General features: G+C 37.9%; 1 protein-coding gene across 13 annotated transcripts in view; it reads left to right on the plus strand.

The window, feature by feature from the left end:
- ppfibp2a (PPFIA binding protein 2a) overlaps positions 1-5,293 on the plus strand; it is a 38,287-nt gene extending 32,994 nt beyond the window's left edge. For all 13 annotated transcript variants that reach the window (XM_017466295.3, XM_017466297.3, XM_017466296.3 and 10 more), the window contains 5 exons: positions 1,329-1,417; positions 1,507-1,629; positions 2,490-2,615; positions 3,552-3,740; positions 4,849-5,293. In XM_017466295.3, coding sequence (XP_017321784.2) covers positions 1,329-1,417; positions 1,507-1,629; positions 2,490-2,615; positions 3,552-3,740; positions 4,849-4,977 — 656 coding nt within the window. In that variant the 3' untranslated portion in view covers positions 4,978-5,293. The remainder of the gene's footprint in view (positions 1-1,328; positions 1,418-1,506; positions 1,630-2,489; positions 2,616-3,551; positions 3,741-4,848) is intronic.
- Positions 5,294-19,036: the final 13,743 nt, after the last annotated feature.

Here is a 19,036-nt window from a genome sequence, read left to right on the forward strand (position 1 = left end):
GATGATGATGATGAAGGAAGGATGGAAGGAAGGAAGGAAGGAAGGATGGATGATGATAATGATGATGATGATGATGAAGGAAGGAAGGATGGATGGATGGATGATGATGATGATGATGATGATGATGATGATGATGATGAAGGAAAGAAGGAAGGATGGATGGATGATGATGATGATGATGATGATGATGATGATGATGATGATGAAAGGAAGGATGGATGGATGGATGGATGGATGATGATGATGATGATGATGATGATGATGATGAAGGAAGGATGGAAGGAAGGAAGGAAGGAAGGATGGATGGATGGATGATGATGATGATGATGATGATGATGAAGGAAGGAAGGAAGGATGGAAGGAAGGAAGGAAGGAAGTATGGATGATGATGATGATGATGATGATGATGATGATGATGATGATGAAGATGAAGGAAGGAAGGATGGAAGGAAGGAAGGATGGATGGATGGATGGATGGATGGAGTACTGCATAGTACAGCATGTGATTTGGGACGTGGCCAAAGCAACTTTGAGGGTATAATTTATCTGATGCGATGCCCTCTGTACGTTTACAGACTAACTTTATTACATACTGCAGTTGCGTTCAAATGTTTTCACACCCTTACTTGGTGGTTTTGTAGATGTGAATTTATTGTTATGACAAAAAAATAATCATAAAGTTTATGTGAAGATAAAGAAATGGTATTTCTGAATGCGCTATACTGTAAAAGTTGACTTTTTTGGCTCTGTAGACTTTCAGGCCTCGTGCCTTTATTTACAGTATTTATGTTTTTTTTGGCAGTAATTTTTGTCTTCTATTTTTCCCTCAGTCATGTCTATGTATGTTTCCTTCTCCCTAAACACACTGTTTTTTTTTCCCCCTCTTTTGGCTGATCGGGGTCGCGGCCGTTCGTACCCATCAGCATATTTTAATTCTGGCACGGGTGTTACGCCGGGTTCCTGACACAACCCTCCCTATTTTCTGGGTGTGGGACAGCACTGAGGGTGCACTGTCTCGTGCAACCCTCCAGTGGCTTGGGTCGGTTCCCTGAGCGGGAATCGAGCCCGGGCCGTGGCGGTGAGAGTGCTGTATGCTAGGCGCTAGTCCACCAGGGGACCTCCCTAAACACACTGATAACTTTTTTTTTTTTTTACCTTCAATTTCCAGCTCTTTTGAAAGGTCAATATTGAAAGGTCAGTATTTTCATTGTCAGTGTGTGTGAGAGGTTTTTTGCTCACTGCAGAGTTTGAGAACTTCTTATGTCTTAAGTCTTAAGTAACACTTAGAAAAAGAGAACAGGTGTGTAAGCGTGCTTTCCCCCCCTCAGGCTGGCTGGATGACATCGGCTTACCTCAGTATAAGGACCAGTTCCATGAGAGCAGAGTGGATGGCAGGGTGCTCCAGTATCTCACAGTGGTGCGTCCGGTACCTGACCGACATAACCGTAACACGATACAAGCTTTTATCTCCCAAACGTTGCTTTCATCATACTCATCCTCTTACAGAACGACCTTCTGTTCCTGAAGGTCACCAGTCAGCTCCATCATCTGAGCATCAAGTGTGCCATCCACGTCCTCCACGTCAACAAGTTCAACCCACACTGCCTGAGGCGCAGACCAGGAGACGAGGTGTGTGTTCACGGTCCACGCCACATCCGCTGAATGACCAGACAGAGCAAATGATGGAGTGAATAACAAACAGCATATAAATACGTATTTTTTTGCCATCAGAAGAAATATAGGAAAGGATATAATAAGTAAAAAAAACAAACAAACAAACAAAAAAACAACTTCTTCTTCTATTGGTAGAAAATAAACATCATACGATATAATTCAGATCATCCACTCGGTTGTCAGAATATTAATTAAGAAACAACTTAATAAAAAAAAAAAATTAAATATGTATATTCCCATGAAATCATTTACATATTTACTTATTTGTTTATTTATTTACAATAACACATGAGAACATTATTGTTATCCCTGAAGACTTATTTTTATTTGATCAGTTTTTGCAAATTATTTTCTTTATTTTTTATTTATTACCTTTTTTATTTAAATTTATCATTATTTGCACCATTTACCAAAAAGGGTGTGATGTTTTGTGATGTTTACTTTCTAGAAAATAAACATCATACAATATTATTGAAATTCTCCAATTAGATAATCTATTATATATATATATATATATATATATATATATATATATATATATATATATATATATATATACACACACACACACACACACACACACACACATGTAGTCAAATCCATAATTATTGACACCCTTCAAGAAATAGGGGCAATTATTTGCAAACAATAAGCATCATTCTCCACTTAAACAACAATAGAAACTCCTTATGATGAATAAAGTGTTAAGGAAGCTCACTAACCTAATAAAAACCCTATAAAGGAAGTGTATAATTATTATGCCTTTGTTCTAATACGAGGTCGCGTATCTGTGTGTTTGTGTCTCATTCACGCAGAATAAAACCTCTCCGTCTGAAGTGGTGCAGTGGTCCAATCACCGCGTGATGGAGTGGCTCCGCTCAGTGGACTTGGCTGAATACGCTCCTAATCTCAGAGGCAGCGGCGTGCACGGAGGCCTCATAGTGAGTCACACGGGGGGGGGCACTCTAAACATCGATTCTCTTCTGTTCAATATTTAGCAACGGATCTCCCTCTGAGCCAAGCTGACATAAAAAAAATAAATAAATAAATAAAAAATACCTTTTAAAGCAAATAAATCAATGCAACTTCATGTCGAACGTTAGAAATATAAAACTGTTATAACTTCGTGTTCAGACCAGAATAACCACCAAGACTGGAGTCTGTGTGACGAGAACCTAAAGACTCAACTCATCGATCACCTACTTATATACTGAATGGAGTTGCGTGATCATTCCTCGGCCTCTAAGCGCTTATTTTCTTAGGGAATAAAACCCTCAGTGTCGTGCTGTTATAGGAAAATAATCAACAGCAGGGTGGTGTGATGAAGCAAACATCACTCTTAACACTCTGAAGTTGATTATGTTCCTAAAACTCCACGCTCATTTCTCATTCAATTCAATTTTACAAAAATTTTAATTCACGTCAGTAATATTTCTTCATTTACACATACAGTACATTTAATGTTGTGCATCATCTGCCAAGCAAGTTAGTTCCCGTTCGCACTTACGTTCTAGCAGCTATGAACCGTCGCTCTCTCACCAGGCTTCTCTTTTGGTAATAAGACATAAAGAACTCCACGGTGCAGGAGGTGTTGGGAAACTTACAGACCGTTACAAAGCACTGACACTGGAGACTCCTTCCATAAATGTTAAATAAACATCTCCTCACAGAAAACGTCACCATGTCGGCAGTAATTGCGGAGAATTGATGACGTATTAGAGCGAGCGCGTTGATGTAAATATGATTAGCGGCTATAGGAAACGACCCAGCTCTTTCTGACCAATCAGAAAGCAGAATTCAACAGTGCAGTGGGATAAATGTGTATTTCTGGGTTTATTATGAACACCATGGGTTTTGTTTTTGGGATTCATCTTCAGATCCTGGAGCCTCGGTTTACCTCCGAGACGTTGGCCATGTTACTGAACATCCCTCCTCAGAAAACCCTGCTCAGGCGCCATTTAACCACCAATTTCAACGGTCTGGTGGGAGCCCAGGCTCAGCAGGAGAAACGCGAGTACGCCAACGCCAGCGGGCACACGTCACTCACCACTACCGCTAAAGTCCGGGTATGACATCAGACACACTCGTTAATAGGACTTCTATCCAACTGCTGTGAAGTGAACTCTTAATTCAGAGAGAAATAACAAAAGGGAAAAAAAAACCCCACCTCACAATAGTATTAATAGATGCATACTACAGTATACTATACTCAATAGTACAGCTAAAAATATTAAGCTTAATAAGGCAACTACTCTAACGGAATAGTACTCTGACATGCTATTTAGTACAGTTAGTACATCAGTTCGACAGTACGACAGTTAGTACGTCAGTTTGGTTGGAGAAACCGCTAAATGCTAAGCTAATTGGCTTAATACATACTGTAGTATGCAACAGGAAGCATACTAGCTTATATTTAGTACAGTAGTATGCAGTTTTGTGTTCAAATGATCAAATAGATAAAACTTAACATAACATAGAAAAACGGCCGAATGACGTATGTTAAGATCTAAACAAAAAAAACAAAATCAAAAGTTCAAAAGTTAGCAGCCCCTTGTTTTTAAGTAAGAAATAAAACACTGTGTAACTCATGCAGTTAAAGGAAATGAATCAGTGACAGGTTGGAGTGATGATGTGGCGTTACTGTTACCGTCCCAAAGCTGATTAATTTCCTCTAAGTGTTTTATTCCTCTTATACCGCAGAGATTTGCCGACAGTTACATACTGTAAAGAATGACGACACATGCTTTATTATTATTATTATTATTTTTTTTTTTTTTACCCTTTTGTAGTTATATTTAACGTTACCGGATTAAACAGCTTTATTTCTGACTGTTACAACGCGCTGACACTGGAGACTCATTCCGTAAATGTTTAATAAGCATCTCCTGGCAGAAAACTTCCGTAAATCCATAAAATAAATAAATAAATAAATCACCGTTGTTATTATTAGTCTCCGTGTATGCGGCGTGTCCGCTGCGAACGGGTTGTTACTATAGAAACGATAATTAATATAAACGTGCGCACATGACTGTGACTAAGTTGAATCGGTGAATGAATGGAAGCACGTTTATAATTCGCCGTGTGAAACCTGTAGCTCTGATTACTCGTGCTTCCTCTAAACAGCTGTTTAACGTATCACGTTTTCTTCTCCTTTCCAATCGTTGCTTATCTCAGCCAAAGAAGCTCAGCTTCACAAACTTCAGCCACCTGAGGAAGAGGAGGCCTGATGATTCAGCGGACTATATTTGCCCAGTAGAAATGGGAAACGCGCCGGTTTTGAACGGGGCGGCCCACCAGCTCTAGCGAAGGTTCAGGGCTTATCTAGCTCCCAGCTTCTCCTGGACTCGGATAGACTGGATCAGAAGGAGATCGAGTGATCATCAAATCTCTTACTGTGATCGGTTTGTTCATCTTCTTCCCTCGGATGGACAGCACAGCTGTAACCTCGCCCGGACTGGAGGATTCCCGCTCATTCATCTGGACGTCATTTGGTTATAAGCTCTTTTTTTGTTGTTGTTTTTTGCTCCATGCTGGTGTAATGATTCATCGACTCGCCTACAAGTCTGAATCATCGATGCTAAATGCTTTACATATTAAATAAACTACTCAATTAAGGTTTCTTCATGCTTTGTTTTTATGCCCAAATATTATCTGCCTGTATATTCATTCCCTGCATTAATACATTCCTAACAAAAAATAATGCTGGGCATACTTTAGATTCAGTGATCTTCGGCAGGGATGTAATTTGTGTAAAATAGCAAATAGTGAAAAACAAACAAACAAACAAACAAACAAAAACACACTAAAATTTAAGTATGATTCATTCTGGTGTTAGGGAATATGGGCTTAATTGCTAGTATTGTTTGTGCAACACTGCCATCAAGTGGTTAAAAGTGTATATAATCAGATATTTAAAAAGGTTGCACACACACACACACACACACACACACACACACACACACACACTAAATAACAATAACAACTGTGATTTTGTCTTATTAGATTATTTTGTGTAATGTAATCTGTCCAAACACTGATACTGGAGACTCCTTCCGTACACGTTCGATAAACATCTCCTTACAGACAACGTCATCATATCGATAATTCTTTTAAATCTGTTTAGGTGGACTTTGATGGAAGAAAATGGGATTAGTACTCCTGAAGTATTTAGATCAGCCAGGAGGAGGCAGTCTTTAGCCTAGAATTAATTAAAAAAAAAAAGAAATCTGCTGCTAAAGACATGAACTAAGAAGACTTTTAAGGTTGATGCAATAGACTTATACTGCACTTTACTGCTATTTTTAATCATCTAAAAAAGTAGATCATTAAAATTACAGAGAAGTATCCTTCTCTCTCTCTCTCTCTCTCTCTCTCTCTCTCTCTCTCTCTCTCTCTCTATATATATATATATATATATATATATATATATATATATATATACACTCTCTCTCTCTCTCTCTCTCTCTCTCTCTATATATATATATATATATATATATATATATATATATATATATACACACTCTCTCTCTCTCTCTCTCTCTCTCTCTATATATATATATATATATATATATATATATATATATATATATATATATATATATATATACACACACACTGTCAATGTAACATCCAAGTGAATGCCAGGACCCCAGGGTTTCCCAGCAGAACAGTGCGCAGAGCATCACACTGCCTCCGCCGGCTCGCCTTCTTCCCATCATGCATCCTGGTGCCATGTCTTCAGCGCAGACACTCTGACCGCTCTGCAGCTACGCAGCTCCATACACAGCTGTGTGTTCCGACTGCTTTCTTTCTAAGCCAGCATGAACTTTTTCAGCAGTTTGTATTACAGTAGCTCTTCTATGGGATCGGACCAGACGGGCAAGCCTTTTGCTACACATCTATGAGCCTTTGGCGTCCACGACCCTGTCGCCGGTTCACCGGTTCTCCTTCCTCAGACCATTTCTGGTAGGTACCACCCACTGCATTCTAGGAACACCCCATAAGACCTGCCGTTTTTGGTAGATGCTCTGTCCCAGTCGTCCAGCCATCTCAATAGTGCTCTTGTCAGAGTCGCTCAGATCTTTACGCTTGCCCATTTTTCCTGCTTCCAACACGTCACCTTCGAGAACTGACTGTTCACCTGCTGCCTAATGAATAAATAAATACACCCCCCCCTCTCGACAGGCACCATTTTAAGAGATAATCAAAGTTATTCACGTCACCTCTCGGTGGTTTCAATGTTATTACTGATCTGTGCATATTTTTCTTTCCATCTAGGCCTACTCTTTGTAAAATAAATAAATAAATAAATACATAAATAAATAAATAAATAAAATGAAGAGGCAGCATTTTTTTCTTTTCTTCAGTACATGCTATGTAATTTCTAGAATGTGCCTTGATGCTGACTGGGTGGCATTTTAGCAGCTCTTATTTATGACAGCCGTCGAACATAAAGAGGCCGCAGGAAGTGGCACCGCTCAGGGAACTCCTTTATGAACGACACACACTCCGACACACACCCTACACGGCGATATCTATTGTTTTAATTAACCGAAAGCCGCCGTGACGTTTATTAGTCGTGACGTTGTTAATGGCTGTGGAGAGCGCACTGAAAATGTAAGTAAAATAGCAGCGCTGTGTTTATAGAAATAATTTATTGCTGCATCGCTAATGATTATATACGATGATGACGATTGCTCCTCTACAGAAGAGGTGCATTCTGGTTGATTAATAACAGACGCAGTAATACAGAATGGTCCATTCCATGCCAAAATCAGTCTGCTGAATAGTCCGTTTAGTTTGTACAGTCAGGAATGAAAGGGTGCGTCTTATTCGTGCTCCAAAAGCCTTTACGTTTATTTGGCTGTTGAGAATAGGTAGGGATAAACGAAACGGATTTAAACTCAATTAAAATGAAATAGAAATTAGAGACTAATAATAAAATAAATGGTTATATTCAATCAAATAATTTTAATAAAAGGAATAAAGATTGGCTCTAAAAAAAAAAAAAAAAAAAAATCTAAGAAAATTCAATAAAAGAAACAAAAGGAATAAATGAAAAAGTTTATTTTTTTTCTGATACTAAAAATGTTATTGTTTTTATTCGTGAAGTTTTATTTTTTCAATTCATTTTCAGTTTTATTTGTAAAGTGCTTTTAAGAATGCACGTCGTCGCAAAGGAGCCTCACGTAAATACATAAATCCAGAATATGAATATATATATTTTTTTTTTCGAAAATGATCCCTAATGAATGCGGCAAAAGTATTGGCGCCCTGCTGCAGACGTGACGTCAGGGAGAGCAGGAAGAACATCCCGTTGCGTGTCTTTCTCTCTTCCGTCAGAGCAGGTGGTCTGTGTTTCCTTTCTAACCAGTCCTGATGGAGGTGATGGAAAGGGCTCCGGGGGGCGTGGCGTGATGCAGCTGACATTCCTTCTGATTTCCGAGACGACTTCCTGTCAGGTGTGGTTAGGAGGAGAGGAAGTGACGATGTGTTGTCCTTTTCGCAGCCTGTATGGCAGTGTGTGTGGGGTAGTCATGCATAATAAATAAATAAATAAATAAATAAATAAATAATTGATTTTGTTTACCATATAATAATTTCATTTATTTGTTTGTTTGTTTGTTTGTCTGTGCATTATAGTTATAGACCATTATTTTGTCTTTTGTTCTTGATTTTTTTATGTTCTGGTTTGATCTCTTTTTTTATTTTTCAATTCCACACAATAACATTATTCGATAATAATTACATTATTAACATAATATTTATTTGTTTACTTATACTTTTTATTTATTGTCGACACCATACCAGTAGCGATAGTGAATTATTTTGTAAAACAATATTTTCATGATTTGTTCTGTTTTTATTAAATCTTACTGTTGTTGTTTTTCATGCTGTTTCTTTATGAGTTACATGTATATTATTATTATTATTATTATTATTATTATTATTATTATTATTATTAATGTTGATGTTTCATTCCCAGCCCTTTAAGTGTGTCATTCTAGGCGTACATTTTTTAGAATTTAAATCTGTTTTAAAACCAATTTTTCCTCTTTATTTTGAGAAATTTTTTGAGAAATTTTTTAGGACCAAATTTCAGCTACATCAGTTGACAACTGACGCACCGTGAGTTTGATTAACTGGATGAATGAATGAATAAATGAATTAAACTAATCTGTCATATGGATTTGTGAGAAATGTTGGTCAGCTGTCTTTAATGAGTTTCTGAAATTTGTATTTTTGTGAAACAACAACAACAACAACAACAACAACAACAACAACAACAACAACAAAACCAATGTCTTTACTTTAAAAAAGGCCAGGTTGGTCTAGCTGTATCTTGCATGTTATACAGTATGTGATATTTCTTCATGATTAGCAGAAACAGAAATGATTGTAATGTTTCAGCCACCACAAATGTACAACCTCAATTGCGAAAAACTTGGGACAGTATGGAAAATGCTAATAGAAACAAAGATGAGTGATTCATAAATATACTTTGACCTGTATTTAAACAACAACAACAACAACAACAACAAATGTATAAACACAAGGTACGTGATGTTTCACCCTATCGACTGCATAGTTGTTTTTTTTTTGAAGATAAACGTTTATTAGAAAAGCTGATACTACACAGCGGTAAACAGTCGACTGTCCCTGTCCCTACTTTTTTGGAGTGTGTTGCAGTCATCAGATTTGAAATGAGTGTATATTTTCAAGAAATAAATGAAATTCAAAGTAAAAAGTAAAACATCAAATAATGTGTTAATTTTCAATAAAGTACAGGGGGAACTGAATTTTAAAATGACACGTCGGTTTTTTTTTTTTAGGTGGGGTTTTAATACTGTCCCAACTTTTTTGGAATCGGGGCTGTACAGTTGTGGTGGCTGAAGCATTTCCAAAATCATGTCCAAAAATCCTACCGATTTGTCTTTGGGGAACGTTCTTCTCAAAGTGTCGGATTATTCTCTGACGCATCTGTAAACAGATCGCCGAGCCCCGACCCGTCCTCGCTCTTGAAGGACTCGGCCTTTTTCGGAGGCTCCTTATATACACTACGATTAGACGACCGCCTCACCCGTTTCACCTCACCTTCTTATTCCAACTTCTCACGTCGCCAAACTGCCCTGTCCCAACTTATATGGAACGTGTTGCATGCATCAATTTCAAAATAAACGTTTATCCTCAAAAAACTATGCAGTTCCTTAGTTAAAACCTCAAAGACCTCGTCTTTATACGTTTTTTGTTTTTGTTTTCTTCAAATACAAGTCAAAGTACATTTACACATCGCTCCTATTTTTGTTTCTATTAGCATTTTCCACACTGTCCCAACTCTTTCGGAATTGGGGTCATACATATGGTGTCATATTTAACAGAACAGTGTGAGGATTAAAAAAAAGGATTAGCAGTGGAGTTGAATTGGTGTTTAAACGTGCAGTATGTCTCACCAAATAACAACAACAACAACAACAACAACAACAACATATTCTACAACTCATACAGTCCTGACTGAACCGTTGGACAGCTTTCGCTCGTCACCTCACTCTGGCCTTCTGAGAAACGTACTCACGGAGACTTCAGGTGTCTCAGCGAGCTCACTTCCCACATCCGTGCTCGTAAAAAAATACCCCGCACTGGGAGCTGTGGAGAAAAGGCTCTTTATCCGGCGTGCCAGGCTGCAGGTCCTAGTGGCAGGAACGGTGCTGACGGCGCTGGCGTCGTCCATCGTCCAGGTTAGCGAACACACGGTCTGTTATGATGACCTCTCACCCATGTTTACGCAGCTGTGCCATCGCACATGACGTCCTTCCTTATTGGACAGAGCTGCCCGGGGTGAGGCGACAGGTTTTATTTATATTTCAATCAGGCGGCCGGGTGATGAATGAAGGAATAAAGAAGTTTGGCCAGAGATCATACGAATAAAGTGGGTGTTTGGATACATAAATCTGTTCAGCTTGCAATCTACACACTACATTTGGCTGCGTAAACTGGCACAGGGGGAAAAAGTTGTAACATTTTGACCTCATCTTGTGTTGGTCGTTAAAATTACTGACAATTCCGCATTAATTCTGCATGAGTTATGGGTTAGAGGTTAGGTTTAGGGTTGGGGTTAGAATTCGGTTTAGGGTTAGGTTTAGATGACTGTTTGGTTTAGGTTTAGGGGTTAAGTTTAGGTTTAGGGGTTAGGGTTAGATGACTGTTAGGTTAGGGTTAGGGGTTATGTTTAGGGTTAGGGGTTAGGGTTAGATGACTGTTAGGTTAGGGTTAGAGGTTATGTTTAGGATTAGGGGTTAGGGTTAGATGACTGTTTGGTTACGGTTAGGGTTATGTTTAGGATTAGGTTTAGGGGTTAGGGTTAGATGACTGTTAGGTTAGGGTTAGGGGTTAGGGTTAGATGACTGTTTGGTTAGGGTTGGGGTTATGTTTAGGGTTAGGGTTTACGGTTAGATGACTGTTTGGTTAGGGTTAGGGTTAGATTACTCTTTGGTTAGGGTTAGGGGTTAGGGTTATATGACTGTTTGGTTAGGGTTAGGGGTTAGGGTTAGGTGACTGTTTGGTTAGGGTTAGGGGTTAGGGTTAGATTACTGTTGGTTAGGGTTAGGGTTAGATTACTCTTTGGTTAGGGTTAGGGGTTAGGGTTAGATGACTGTTTGGTTAGGGTTAGGGTTTAGGGTTAGATGACTGGTTAGGGGTTAGGGGTTAGGGTTAGATGACTGTTTGGTTATGGGTTAGGGGTTAGGGTTAGATGACTGTTTGGTTAGGGGTTAGGGGTTAGGGATAGATGACTGTTTGGTTAGGGTTAGGGTTATGTTTACGGTTAGGGTTTAGGGTTAGATGACTGTTTGGTTAGGGTTAGGGTTAGGGTTAGATGACTGTTTGGTTAGGGTTAGGGGTTAGGGTTAGGGTTATGTTTACGGTTAGGGTTTAGGGTTAGATGACTGTTTGGTTAGGGTTAGGGTTAGGGTTAGATGACTGTTTGGTTAGGGTTGGGGTTAGGGTTAGATGACTGTTTGGTTAGGGTTTAGGGTTAGATGACTGTTTGGTTAGGGTTTAGGGTTAGATTACTCTTTGGTTAGGGTTAGGGGTTAGGGTTAGATGACTGTTTGGTTAGGGTTAGGGTTTAGGGTTAGATGACTGTTTGGTTAGGGTTTAGGGTTAGATGACTGTTTGGTTAGGGTTTAGGGTTAGATGACTGTTTGGTTAGGGTTTAGGGTTAGATTACTCTTTGGTTAGGGTTAGGGGTTAGGGTTAGATGACTGTTTGGTTAGGGTTAGGGGTTAGGGTTAGATGACTGTTTGGTTAGGGTTTAGGGTTAGATGACTGTTTGGTTAGGGGTTAGGGTTAGATGACTGTTTGGTTAGGGGTTAGGGTTAGATGACTGTTTGGTTAGGGTTAGGGTTTAGGGTTAGATGACTGTTTGGTTAGGGGTTAGGGTTTAGGGTTAGATGACTGTTTGGTTAGGGTTAGGGGTTAGGGTTAGATGACTGTTTGGTTAGGGTTAGGGGTTAGGGTTAGATGACTGTTTGGTTAGGGTTAGGGTTTAGGGTTAGATGACTGTTTGGTTAGGGGTTAGGGGTTAGGGTTAGATGACTGTTTGGTTAGGGGTTAGGGTTAAATGACTGGCACAGAGACCTGTAGTGAACATTCTTATAAGCCAGACTGACTCACAGATCAAGCTCATACAACTTTATCCACCTCTACTAATCCAGATCTCATGTACAAACCAAATCTTGAGCACCAGTGAACGTTTACGCCTTTTGTAATAGTCGTGTACGAGTCGCTCGGTCGTCCTGGGTGTTAAAAGGTGGATCTCATCATCATATAAACGCTGTCGGAAAGAGCTCAAATATGCCGAAGAAAAGTGGAAAAGTAAAGAATGTGCAGGACCTGGAGGATTTTTCGGAAGAACAGTGGGCAGTTTAACTGTTCAGGACAAACAAGGGACTCAAGAACAACTCGATAACAGGAAATGTAACTAATCAACACGTGAAGGCAAATTAAAAGGCCAAATGAAAAAAAAAAAAGCAGTCTCAGAAGGGCCGACACTTTATTACTGCGTGATTAGCATAATTACACATGCTAATAACATCTCTAATGAATTTCACCACTGAGGAAGGAGATTAATTTATAACCCAGGCACACTGATGCACTGTGGGAAAAAAAAATACTGTATAACGCTCAGGTCAGTCTTTAATCATGTTCACGGGTGCGGAAAAAAAAAAAAAGTTTCCTCAGATTTAAATGATAGAGCTTACATCCTACATCCATAAAAACAGTAATGAGTGTCGATTAGAGTACATGCAGCTGAGAAAGAAAAGAAAGAAAGAAAGAAAGAAAGAAAGAAAGAAAACCAGACAAATAGAAACAAAGATTTTGTTCTTTCTTTCTTCCTTTCATTCAGAAATAAAAAAGAAATAAAAATCAGACAGAAAGAAAGAAAAAAGAAAGACAATAAATAAAGGAATAAATTCAAACAGGCATAAGAAAGAGGGGAAGAAAGAAACATAGAATGAATTCATTCATTAAGACAGACAGAAAATAATTAAAGGAATTCAAACAGACGAACAGAAAGAAAGCAAATGAGAAAGACAATAAATAAATACATTCAAACAGACATAAGAAAGAAAGAAAGAAAGAAACAGATAATTCACTCATTCATACAGACATAAAATAATTAAAGGAATTCAAATAGACATAAACAGAAAGAAAGAAAGAAAAAAGAAAGAAAGATGACAGCTTGCAGTTCCTCTCCCGCTCCACTAGAAGGCATCTCAGTTCTACAGAACAGCTCCGGTGTAACTTCATGATTAATTCAGACGGAGTTAAATATGATGCAGCCAATAAAACTTTCATTCTTCTGCATGATGTTTTTTTTACTTTCTCTTTTAAGTAAAATGTTATCCCGGTGATGTGTGCATCGCTTTCACACGCTCTACCGTACCTCACAGATAAACCGCACAATATAAATTTACACCTTTTTCATTTTAGTCTACTTTTTTTTTTTTTTTTTTTTTTAACATTTAGGGCTTTGATTCTGTGACTCAATGAATGAGTTAATCAATCAAACAAACAAACAAACAAACAAACAAACAAACAAACAGATAAATGGGCTCCAGTATGATAAACACACACGCCTGATATTCTAACACTGAGATCAACTTGTATAAAATATATAAGAGGACTGAAAGCCTCGGAAATGGAAATGTTTGTAGTGTGGAAGTGTGAATATTCTTCTCTCTGTGTCTTTTCGTTTCTTTACTCTGTGTATGTTATCGACAGGCTCAGTACACGCTCCGTCCGTTCGTCCCTCGAGTTTATCGGCAGCTTCAGGACAAACGCTTCGAGGATACGACGTATCTATGGATCGGCGTTTCAAGGTCAGACGACTGGAAGAGACTAAACAGACACCAAACAGCTGGTTCAGTCTCCGATGCCCAAATGAGCGTAAGAATAAATACATTTAATGACGCCGCACTTCTTTCTTTCTTAGAGTTTCATCCAACGACTTACAAAAGATCCGGATGTTCTATCTGTTACAGTTAATTCTGAGCGTGAGGCAGTTTGCTGGACGTGTATGATGGAGAAGTGTTTGCTGAGAGTGTGTAATCGCGTAATGATGAAAACACTACAGCTGGTGGAACTACGCTATAAATAGTGGTATTGAGCACTACTTCACAGACGACGTGGCCCTTCATTCGCTTAGACTAGCCGTTAAAGGACGAAAGGCCATTAGCATTATTGAAGCGATGACCCTGTCACCTCAAACATAGACCATTTAACAGGGAATAAATTTATGCAAACTGCATATTGATGCACTGATGATCAATCGGCCCCTGCGGCGGTATTAATATGCAGTTGTTGCAGTGCGATATGCATTAGTAATTACCTACAGTACATGTGTGATTGCGCTAACAAGTGGCATGCACGCAAGGCATGATGGGAAACGAGTCACCATTTGACCCTGAGTTTGTTGAACTAGTGCAACTCGTGTAAATAAAGTTATGATTACAGACACAGCTGGTCCGGGGAGATTCGTCGTTGCAGCGCTCGTTTTCATCTCTTTTATTTTCTATATGTCGAGTCTACTTAATAAGTGTTATCATGTCGTATTCTTCCCTAAATGCACGCAGAGTAACGCACAAAAACATACCGATGTAAACAAAAGAGCATCCGTTTTCATACGAGTGCTCTAATGCACTTTAGAGGAGGTCTATGAATTTGCAAGTACTTGTTCCCACTCCTAATATAAATCTTCTCTTTAAAACTGCTCGCTTCAGGTCCTTCCACGACATTTCTACTGGATTAAGGTCGGGACATTGATTTGGCCATTCCAAAACATTAACATTATTCTTCTTTAACCGTTCTTTGATAGAACAACTTGTGTGATTAGGGTCGTTGTCTTGCTGCATGACTCACTTTCGATTCAGATTCAGTTCACGTACAGATGTCCTGACATTCTCCTTTAGAATTTGTTGGTATCATTCAGAATTCATTGTTCCATCAACGATGGCGAGTCGTCCTGGCCCAGATGCAGCAAAACAGCCCCAAACCATGACACTACCACCACCATGCTTCACAGATGGGATAAGGATCTTACGCTGGAATGCCGTGTTTTCCTTTCTCCAAACGTAAAGCTTCTCATTTAAACCAAAAAATATATTTTGGTCTCATCCGTCCACAAAAGACTATTCTAGTACCCTTCTGGTCTGTCCACATGATCTTTAGCAAACTGCAGACGGGCAGCAATGTTCTTTTTAGAGAGCAGTGACTTTCTCCTTGCAACCCTGCCACGCACACCGTTGTTGTTCAGTGTCCTCCTGATGGTGGACTCATCTCATGATAGATGTCTGTTCTTTAAATACATTATTGTCATCGCCTTCAAGTCACCTTCAAGTTAAACTGCTAATCCTAGAGGCTCACATACTTTTGCCGCTCACAGATATGTAACATCGGTTAAGTTTCCTCAATAAATAAATGACCGAGTACAATATTTTTGCCTCATTTGTTTAATCGGGGTCTCTTCGTGTACATTTAGGACTCGTGTGGAAGTCCGCTGACGTCTCAGGTCACATTCATGCAGAAATATGGAAAATTCTAAAGGGTTCACAAACTTTCAAGCACTGCTACAGTATATTTGTTACTTTTATTCTCGATGGTCAAGTTTATTTTAAAGGTTTATAAATGTGTGCTTTCACTCTCACAGTTACTAGCGTGTTTCGCTAAATACTTTTTTTTTTTTTTAAGTTCTAAACACAATAAGTCACCAACGAACAGTAAATGTTTATTTCACATATTGCCCCCCCCCCCTTTTTTTTCTAATATTACGGTTGTGTGACAGTAAATCACTGTATTGTTAATTGTACACCTTAAACAGGTGTATAATCTACTTATACTTTTGTTTTTATGTGCTTTAAATAATAAAAAAAAAAACATCTGAACCAAGTTCGGTCTCTCTTGTCTCTACAGTATATAGAGGGAATAAAATGCGCAGGATTTCTACCTAATAATTTATTTTCCAATTAAACGTTTTAGTTAGAGTTCGACAAGCACAAATAAATAAATAAATAAATAAATTAATTAATTAAAAACACTTTATAAATGTCTCCGTTTCATTTAAACCGTATTTGATCAAATTAATTTGGACCAACTCAATTACATCTCACTACATGAATCAGTTTTTATGAGTTGGGCCTATAAATACTTATGGGATGGAGATCCGGCCCGCGATTAAATTGTGTTCGTCCAATGAGGGTTTATTTTTCTGAGCGTATCGAATCAGTGGACTAACTAAAAATTTAACAGACTTAGATTTGCTAGCAAGCTAACATGCCTGAACTATATTTCTGTGACGAATCTACAGTACAGTATGTAGCTCGCGTGAAAGCTACATCTACACACAAGTAGCTAGGTCACATTCTTACTGAGGAGTTGGCTATAACTGACTCATTTAGCTAGCTGAACGTGTGTACGATGTTGTAATGTCTTGAACGTGCCCACATACAGCACAATAACATTGTAATCATCAAGAGACTCCAATTTCTCCTTAGTATAAACATTCAGAATTGTGAATGAGATATGTAAACGTACGGATATGTCCGGTCATCGCGGGCTAGACGAGCGCTTAGCATCATTTAGCCACTGACAGGATGCTAAGCCATATAATTAACTTTAAAAAAAAAAACAAAAAACAACAACAACATTTTTTAACAAAGTTTCTTTGTTGAATTTTGTTCTTATATGATGAACAAGGCTAAAAGCAACAGGGTTGAGTTTGTTTAGCATAGTTGCGGTTAATTAGCATGCATGCTAATCCGTTCATTTTGTGATTTATCATTTACATTCAGTCTGTCATATGTAGAACAGAGTTGTTCTTTCAAAGTGACCTCATCATTCAATGGCACACTATCGTTAAAAAGAAAGAAAAATGAAGGAGAGAACTTAGCTTGACGAGGATTAGTTAGTTGCAGAGGACGCGACTTCCCGTCGTACGTACAGTATGACTTGTGGAATGTTCTAGCTATGTCATAGATGAGAATGAGTTCAGCTAACAGGGTTGAGTGAAACCTTTTCATAATCTACTATCATAAATAAATGACTCCTGGAAAAGGACATGAGATGTTGAACAGATTCAAACACTAATGCACAAAATAATAATATCTCTGAAGTGTTTTCGTGATTGTATTTGGAAGTAAAACTGTAGTTACAGGCACAAGCGCTGCTCTCTGAGAGTAGAATTTGTGTTTTTAATTAATGTTTTAAACATGCTTGTAGGTTGTTGTGAAGGAAACTGGGTTTAAAATGTTTTTTTTCCCCCTAACTCAACATTGAGATTTATGATTGTACTGTAATACCACTGGGAAGAGATTATTTCCAGTACTTTCCCTAAATGACCTGTATCTCCAGCTCGCTATCTTTATACAATTCGATTAAAAAAAAAAAAAGAAAAGCAGATGGCACAGTTACAATGCCGGTTATATAATCGTTCTTATCGATTAGGCTTCAATTGTTATTTGACTTTCATTTTATTATGTAGCTCAAGAGCAATAATTCATCATCCTTGAGTCCTTTTCATTTTAGGCGTAGTTTAAACTCTCCTGACTGCTTGGGTCATTTATGTACTTTATCTTCTGTTTTAACCAAATGTTGGATTTCCTGCCGAACTGAAGCATGCTGTGAAGCTTGTATTAATGTACGCTTGGCAGGGCGTCACGTCTACACCGAAAGTGTCTAATTTAACTTTTGATCTGATTTATCAGATCAAAAATTTGATGATTCATAATAACTTCATATTTTACTAGAAAGTGTGACCTAACTATATACCTCCGGACTTTTTTGGACTCTCTCTGCTAGCCTGTGAATGTGCATCAAGAAAACTTTGCAGGTTGGTAATAATTCCTTGTGCACGTTTATTTATTTATTTATTTATTTATTTTAAATATAAACTGTAGTAATACCTTGTAAGTTTTAAAATGGCACCATAAATACTCGTGTGAATTATAACTTTATAACTAATAATGACAGTAACATTTTCTATGAAGATCACATGTATAATGAACTATGCATACATTCATATCACCTTATAAGGCGTTGTACAGGTTGTTATACTTATTTATGAAAATGCATGACACTTTATATTGTAGGTCCATGTAGGCATGTTGGATTATGAGCAATGTTCATAACATGCTATACTACTGATACATTTGGATTGTGCAGTATGATAGCGTCTTTAAATCTTTAGAACTTTTCATCCTACTATAAAACATAACATGCTACTAAACTTTTTCAGCCTTTTAGCATACTACAAAACTTTACAATATACTATGAAATTTAATGCATACTACAAAACTTTACAATATACTATAAAATTTAATGTGCTACTAAACTATTTCAAACTCACAACATACTACAAAACTTTACAATGTTAAAACATACCCCAAAAACATACCCTCAAACCCTAACAACTTTATAACATACCACAAAGTTAACATGCTACTAAACTTTACAACCTTACAACATGCTACTAAACTTTACAACCTTACAACATGCTACTAAACTTTACAACCTTACAACATGCTACTAAACTTTACAACCTTACAACATGCTCCTAAACTTTACAACCTTACAACATCCTACTAAACTTTACAACCTTACAACATGCTACTAAACTTTACAACCTTACAACATGCTACTAAACTGTACAACCTTACAACATGCTACTAAACTTTACAACCTTACAACATGCTACTAAACTGTACAACCTTACAACATGCTACTAAACTTTACAACCTTACAACATGCTACTAAACTTTACAACCTTACAACATGCTACTAAACTTTACAACCTTACAACATGCTACTA

Source organism: Ictalurus punctatus, chromosome 4, assembly GCF_001660625.3.
Source record: "Ictalurus punctatus breed USDA103 chromosome 4, Coco_2.0, whole genome shotgun sequence".
NCBI lineage: Eukaryota > Metazoa > Chordata > Actinopteri > Siluriformes > Ictaluridae > Ictalurus > Ictalurus punctatus.